Below are 8169 nucleotides of genomic sequence, written 5' to 3'. Positions count from 1 at the left end.
AACTTTGCTGTATTAGATGTTGAATAAGAATAAGTATGATTTGAAAGTTGGTATATGGAGAAAATAACATTAAATTTCTTATATAAATTTGCTGCAACTTTCGAATTCTACAATCTATCTATGACAGAATTATTTTAAAAACTTGACTAATTCCTTATTTATTTTTGAAAAAGTTTTCGTTAGAATGCAGGCACTAGTTCCGTTTCAGTATAGATTTTGATTTGAAAGAAGCACAGAAAGGAAAGTAATGAATTAAATATTTTTTTATTGCAATTGAACTCAAAATTTCAGTAGAAAATGTTTTCATAAATTATATTTGAAATGACCTCCACCATTCCTTAAACAAGCAAGTGCCATCTTTCTTATTTGTCAGTTGTTAGTTTCCGCTTGAAATTTACTATCAATCTTCTCGCTGCTTTGTCTACTCTAACGGTGTTAGATCCGGACTTCTCGATGGCCACGAAAATAATCGAAAAATATAATCAAATTTGGTTAACGTAGAAAAATTGACGAAAAATGTGAAATCTTTTAAGAATCACAAGTAGGTACTCAAATATCTCATAAACTGTTGATTTTTATCACTAAATATGGCTCAAACGACAGCAAATGACTCATACTACGATTCACGTCCAATTTGGAAACACTCTGTAAGGTTTACATATTTTTGTATTTTCCTATATTTTGTGTACAGGGTGAGTCTTTGAGTTATACATTTATTTCAAATTTCAACCGAATTGATTTCTGAGGCCAAAAGAAACACTTCCCACTTAGTATAGTGAGCATTTTGGAGTTGACTGGACTTTGATGGAATTTTATGTTCGAAAAAGATTCATCACATCAATAAAAAACTATATTCCGAGAAGCATTTCCTTTGATTCCATTCCATTTGCGAGATATAAGTAAAAATTAATTTTTTTTATGGATTTTCGACATCCTGTATCTTTTCAACCGAGCCTAATCGGAAAAAAGTAAAGGAAAAAAGTGTTTCCTTTGACCTCAGGAATCCTTGGTTGAAATATATGCACAAGTCAAAGACTCACCCTGTATATTTAAATGGGCGGCGCTAGAATCCTTTTCTCCCACCCCGCTCGGAAAAGCTCTTAGCTCTGAGTTCACAATTTTTTTTAGAACAATTCCAATGAAAATGATAATTAAAGCATTTTAGGGAAAATTGATACAAATATTTTTTATGGGGTTGTTTTTTACATAGTTTATAATTTGATAATAGTTATAACCGAAATCATGTAATTATCTGAGATAGGAATCCCTTTGTCAATATCAATCTTGATTAATTAATGCTTATTCGAATTGTATTAAAGGAGTGAACGAGTAATGTATAGTAATATATTCTCATTATTGTAGTTCGAAGTGAACGACAATCTGAGCACCACATTTATTTGAAATTCTGAACGAGACTGCGTTTTTTCTTTGTTGCAAAGTCCAGCATGTTGAATTCTTTCACTCATGAGAAATATGTTTACCTCGTGGTTTTGTCAGGTAAGTCTCATTTTTTCTGATTTATGCAACATTGTTGACAATAGTTTAGCGTTATATGGATTTTAATTGTCCCACAAACACGATTAAATATTCTGTTCTGACTAGGTTAGATAAGTCGATATCTGTTATATGTATTGCATCATATACACATTTCGGTTATAGTTTGATCTCAAGTTCATTTGGATAATCATTGGTAGGAAGTGAGAGAAAAACAAATAGACAGAATGGTTCAGTTGTTATTCTTTTTACCTATACCGCAATATTTTGAGTGATGATTTTTCAACACGTTCGTTACTATAGGGCTACCTATATAATTTCGTAACTATTTTGAACCTGCGATGGTCTCAAACGATAAGGTTCGACCTTTTGATGACGAATCCTTGGTCAAATGCATTTCTGTACGTCCGTCCGGTTAACACGATAATTCTCGAATGCAACAACATTCAACGTTAATGGTCACAATCCGACTAGGGGTTCCGTAACTATGAGCATTCGTAATTTTGTTTTCCTGATCATTTCAAAACTAAAGAACGAGATGCACTTTGATGTAAAATAAAAATTTCAAGTAAATTGAGAAATTTGATATTGATGATAAATTGAAGCAAAATATCGAAAAAAATTACTAATATTTCTTTGACAACTGATCTGGTCGAGTTGATATTTTGCTTGTAAATATAGGGTGATACACCGGGATGGCCTATTAGACGTTTATGGAAAACTTATCATAACATTGAGCAGAAAATTTGCATATTGGGGTTTGAGATAATGATCTTTCTCCCTGAAATATTTTCAGATCTCTACAACTTCCGGTTATACCGGAACTGTTTCCGGTATTATTTGAAATGGTTTAGCCAGTATATTATTGCATCATTAGATAGATTTTTTGATCATAATTTCGGCAATATGTCATACCTTGGGTAAAAAATCAACGGTTCATGAGTTAATGGGATTCTTATAAAAAAATGGTAGCGATGAGGACGCACATTTTTTTCAATATTTCGGCAGAAAAAACTTTTTTCGAAAATTTTTTTTTCGATTCTGCAAATACGTAGTATCATAAGACTGTTTGCGGTTTGGATCAAAAATGTACAGGGTGTTCATAAGAAGATCATGAACTTGAGACAACTCAAATTCATCAAAACTCAAGATTTTCTAATTAGAACCTATATTTTTTTATTATTTCAGTCGATTCTATACGTACAAAAATAGTGGAGGTTACTTAAGCAAACTCTATACCTAAAATGAATACTTTAAGAGTTATCGAGGAAGAACTTTAAAAGAGTAAACCTTCACAATTTTTTATTTTTATCCAAATTCAATTATTTACTCCTTGATATACTATATACAGGGTGTCCCATAAGTGGCACGTCACATTGACACCGGAGGTAGGTCAGCTAAAGAGGGACCTAACCAGCCTAACATGACCCCAGTAAAAGTTGCATGGTTTTCGAGTTATTACCAAATTACGTTTTTTAGTGAATTTTCACCTTTTTTAACATTGTCAGGGTCAGAATTCTGCTGGAAAGCTCTCGAAGCTTATTTTTTTGTTGTAATGGAATCTTAAATAGTTATTTAAGATGACATGAGTATGATTCTGTCAAAAAGTTATGTGGATTTCCGTAAATTAATGGATAAATCTTGATTTCAATTGCTAGCAAAACGAGAACTTCGACTTTGGACACCTGCTGTGAAAACAAAATCCTTGAAACAAAACGAGCAAGTAACATCAAAAAATTGGGCATTTTAGACAGATTTAGAAATGGTACAATACACGAATCTTATGCCCATAAAACTAGGTATTTTCATCATTTTACCGATGCCCTACTTAACTAAGTTGAAACTAGGAACCCCGCTATCAGGTAATTTTGCCGCTTGCTATGACATTACATTTGATACCGGGCTTTGTTATTATTTGTTAAAGTCACAATAGGGAAAAAGATGGATTAGGGGAAGCGAAAAAGGAATATTATTGAAAAAAAAGGTAAATTAATTAAAAACAGACTTAACTTTCGATTATTTATTTAATTCTTAAATCTAACTTACAGTAAATGTTCAAACTGTTTCCCTCGGACTCTAATGCATAAATGACACCGTTTTATAAAATTACGATTCATTTTTTATTGGGGATGTTTAAAGGACAAAGTGTATGCAAAACCAATAAGGAGCGAGGAAGAATTGCGTGAACGCGTATTCGACGCAGCCCGGACCATATCGGAAATTAGTTTAAGAAAATTGAATCGTAATTTTATAAAACGGTGTCATTTATGCATTAGAGTCCGAGGGAAACAGTTTGAACATTTACTGTAAGTTAGATTTAAGAATTAAATAAATAATCGAAAGTTAAGTCTGTTTTTAATTAATTTACCTTTTTTTTCAATAATATTCCTTTTTCGCTTCCCCTAATCCATCTTTTTCCGTATTGTGACTTTTACAAATAATAACAAAGCCCGGTATCAAAAATGTAATGTCATAGCAAGCGGCAAAATTACCTGATAGCGGGGTTCCTAGTTTCAACTTAGTTAAGTAGGGCATCGGTAAAATGATGAAAATACCTAGTTTTATGGGCAAAAGATTCGTGTATTGTACCATTTCTAAATCTGTCTAAAATGCCCAATTTTTTTATGTTACTTGCTCGTTTTGTTTCAAGGATTTTTTTTTCACAGCAGGTGTCCAAAGTCGAAGTTCTCGTTTTGCTAGCAATTGAAATCAAGATTTATCCATTAATTTACGGAAATCCGAATAACTTTTTGACAGAATCATATTCATGTCATCTTAAATAACTATTTAAGATTCCATTACAACAAAAAAAATAAGCTTCGAGAGCTTTCCAGCAGAATTCTGACCCTGACAATGTTAAATAAGGTGAAAATTCACTAAAAAACGTAATTTGGTAATAACTCGAAAACCATGCAACTTTTACTGGGGTCATGTTAGGCTGGTTAGGTCCCTCTTTAGCTGACCTACCTCCGGTGTCACTGTGACGTGCCACTTATGGGACATCCTGTATGTTTTACAAAAAAAAAATTTCAATTTAAACAGCTCCTTCTGGATGTTGCAGTTTTTTTTATCAGATAGTATATATTTCACATTTAGGTACCTATAGCTGAAATATTGATCATTTTTTTGAGTTTCTTCTGAAATTTTCTCTGATTCGGGTTACACGATCAACATATTATTTTAAATGTAAAATTCGTTCTCCATCCAATTTGTAGCTTTGAATTTTTTAGGAGAACAAAATTCCGACTATATCTATTTAGTTGGATATTTCCAGCAATAGATTTAATCTCGGCATTCGAGATCAAAACCTACCCTGAAAATTTGGACGACCAAACAGTGGAACAGAATTGAATTTGACCTTGAATTTTACATCAGTGAGTTAACCTTATCGTTTGATGCCTTTACCAGCTTAAAATACATCCGATATAGATATAGAGATATCATCATGAGAATTAATCGTTCAGAGATCAGGCACTCAAAAGAGTTATACTTCTTGTTATTATTCAATATGTGTTCTAATCTTGAAATGTCGGACGTTTTTCACTTCGTAAAACAAGAATCATGATGCAGGTATTATAAAACAGTTTTTGGGCGTTAAATTTCACATAATATCGTAGAAAAAGATTTTAATAATTTTCTTTGTCAACTAATCACTCTTTTGGAAGAAAACTAACATTTTATCTTCAATTCTAGGAAACCTCCTGGCTCTCACCGGAGATGCATCCATGTCTTGGTCGTCACCCGTACTCACAAAACTCAACAGCACTGGTTCAGATAACCCAATGGGAGCACCACTGAGTGAAGACGAACGTTCCTGGATAGCGTCTGTGAGCGGTCTAGGATCACTGATCGGTGTCATTCCCTTCGTCTTCCTTCCAGATCTCATAGGAAGAAAACCGAGTCTGTTACTCATCGGAATACCGCACATGATATCATTTGGGCTAGCAGCTATCGCAAAATCAGTATTCACGCTATACGTTGCCAGATTTTTCAGTGGCATCTCCACAATTTCCTGCTACGTTGTACTACCCATGTATGTGGCGGAAGTTTCCGAAAACTCCAACAGAGGTCTCATGCTAGTCACTTTCGGAATCTTCTCACATTTCGGTAGTCTATTGTCATACTCTGCCGGTCCCTATTTTTCCATGTTTTGGTTCAACATGTTCCTGTTTATGTTTCCTGCAGCTTTCTTCTTATCATTCCTTCTGATAGCTCCCGAGTCTCCGTATTTCCACGTACTGAAGAAGGACTACACTGCAGCAACTAAATCTCTGGAGAAATTGGGACGTAGCAACCCTGAAGCAGAGCTGGAGAAGATAAAGGTTGAAATAGAAGGCTCGAAAAAGGGAGATATATTAAAAACGTTGATGAAAAAGCATGCTCTGAAAGGAAGTTTGATAGCGTTGATGTTGACAACCTTCCAGCAACTATCTGGGCAGGCTGTGTTCACTTCCTACACCCAGGAAATATTTGTGGAAGCTGGTAGTAGTATCAAAGATTCAGCTACAAGCTCTTTGATCGTTGGTAGTGTTACATTTTTTGCTAGTTTTCTGTGTCCATTCGTAATAGACAAGAAGGGTCGTAGATTCGTTCTTGTTATTTCCATTACCGGTATTATAATCATGGAACTGATTTTTGGTTCGTATTACTACTTAAGAGAGGAAAATTATGACATCACTTCGGTCAAGTGGCTACCTCTGGTTTGTTTGATGGGATATATGCTCTTCTTTTCTATTGGTATGGGTCCGATGCCTTTGACGATCACTTCAGAGATCTTACCGGGAAATATTAAGTTTTTTGTTTCCACTGTTTCCGGTATATTTGGAACCATAAGTTCAACACTACTGCGAAAGAATTACTACGTTTTAAACAACAATTTGCATTACTTTGGCACCATATGGTTGTTCGCTGGATTGAGTACGTTTTTGTTGATATTTGTTTTGTTGGTAGTACCGGAAACTAAAGGAAAAAGCTTTTCTGAAATATTGAAGAAATTAGGTAAATGATTGAGGAGATCCGCAATAGGTACACTGAAGTAAATTAATTGTTACCAACTCAGATAATTTAATAATTTGAATATTTCGTTTTGTTAAAAATTTGTTTAAAATTCCTAATTGTCTAATGAAAGATATGAATATTGTAGGTACATATATAGTTTATATTCTCTCTTTCGCAAAATGTCTATATTTATACTCAGTGACGATAATGTTACTCCTATAAGAAATAATACGTTCAATTTTGTTTTTGACCACAAAGTCTAATAGACAATAAGCTCTACGAGACCATAATATCAAATTGACTATTTGAAACAATGAGTTGGGGAATAAGTTATTGTTTAAGCTCACCCAACTTCTCGAAACCAATCATTCTGGATATAACCATTCTTATGTTACTGAGTATATGTTCTTGAAATATGAAACACAGATAGTATATGTTCTTGTAATATGAAACACAGATTAAATAGTATCATATCATTCGTAAAGGAGATTTTATTCTTTTCAAAATTCAAATCATATCAAAGCACTTACGTGAATTTTTTCACGAACGTTCACATATACATTCAAACTAAGATGCATAGAATACCTGGTGTGTTTACTGATTCGATTTTGTTTCAGACTTTTTGAGAGACCCACCTGTTGCTTTGGTGGTGTGCTTCACCAGAGTGCTGTAAGGTGGCGCTCTTTAAAATTTTTCGAATTCCCGCATCTGCCTGGTGCCGTTTAAAAAGGAAATACTGATTTTAGACACTGCAAACATTCATAATAAATTACAATTCAGTTCATATCGAATTTTTACTCAAATGAATGGAATATAATGACAGACCATAGAATATAAAATATTATTGTTCTATACTCAAAGTTCACGACAAGAGCGTAGAAATAGGGGGATACTAGGGGTAATTACGCGGTGCTCCTAAATTGGAGATACAAATGAAAATGACAGATTTCCGGATCATTTTAAGAAAAAAAGTCCTATAGCATGAGTCCCCAAACATTTTGTTTTGAGATACATGTGTTGAAGTTCAAGTTATTTTCTCGTATAACCTTCCCTTCACAAGATATTTAATATGAATTGGCCATAGATATTCCTGTTTTAAGTTTTCACTATGTGATATGCTAATTTTGAATGCAAATCTACAGGGTGATATATTTTCTGGAAGGATGCCTGCTTCCTTCCTCCAAAACTATATTTTGGTGAATGGCTGTTAGTTTAGAAAAATGTAGAAAAAAAACTCTGGTCCAGTACTATACTTTTTGGTTTGTTATAGTTTTGTCGTATCTGCTATCGATTTCGAGAAAAATTTCTAGTAATCCTCAGGAAAATCCAAATTATTATGAAGATCCAGCTAGTAAGCTCTAATGAATGCATTAATTATAAGTTTTGGTATTTATTTACCTAATCTGTAGCGAAGATTAATAAATATTTGATAAATTGTACGATACACTAGAAACAACCTGTATATTGAAAGCAAAGCGTTTGTGGGCTCATATTCATGAAACTTTTTTTTCTCAAAATTATCCAAGTAATTTCTCATTTTCCTTCGTAACTCTTATTTGAGAACAAGGTAAGCACAACTGAATTAGTAACAACAAAAATTATTTCGAGTAATTTGGTTCAAACTTCATTATAAAACTTCTTTTTCTAACATTACAGATATGAATAAAAGTTGTCGTC

At 33.4% G+C, this 8169-nt stretch overlaps 1 protein-coding gene across 2 annotated transcripts; it reads left to right on the top strand.

Moving 5' to 3' along the window:
• The first annotated feature begins 1298 nt into the window (after window positions 1–1298).
• Window positions 1299–7064, top strand: LOC123685054 (facilitated trehalose transporter Tret1-like). Of its 2 annotated transcripts, none has more exons than XM_045624630.1 (2): window positions 1299–1497; window positions 5188–7062. In XM_045624630.1, the coding sequence occupies exons 1-2, from the start codon at window positions 1446–1448 to the stop codon at window positions 6498–6500; spliced, it is 1365 nt and encodes a 454-aa protein (XP_045480586.1). In that variant the 5' UTR covers window positions 1299–1445; the 3' UTR covers window positions 6501–7062. The 2 variants fall into 2 exon arrangements, with proteins under 2 accessions (XP_045480586.1, XP_045480587.1); XM_045624631.1 differs by lacking the exon at window positions 1299–1497 and adding an exon at window positions 1876–1975 and having other exon boundaries at window positions 5188–7064.
• The last annotated feature ends 1105 nt before the right edge of the window (window positions 7065–8169 follow it).

This window comes from Harmonia axyridis, chromosome 7 (genome assembly GCF_914767665.1).
Source record: "Harmonia axyridis chromosome 7, icHarAxyr1.1, whole genome shotgun sequence".
Classification (NCBI taxonomy): Eukaryota; Metazoa; Arthropoda; class Insecta; order Coleoptera; family Coccinellidae; genus Harmonia; species Harmonia axyridis.
This window is presented reverse-complemented; position numbering and strand designations above follow the sequence as displayed.

Bases quoted from the DNA above. Each gene is read 5' to 3' on its own strand.
- LOC123685054 (XM_045624630.1), top strand. From the start codon at position 1,446: ATGTTGAATTCTTTCACTCATGAGAAATATGTTTACCTCGTGGTTTTG. The intron at 1,498-5,187 runs GTAAGTCTCATT...CTTCAATTCTAG, and splicing joins TTACCTCGTGGTTTTGTCAG to GAAACCTCCTGGCTCTCACC.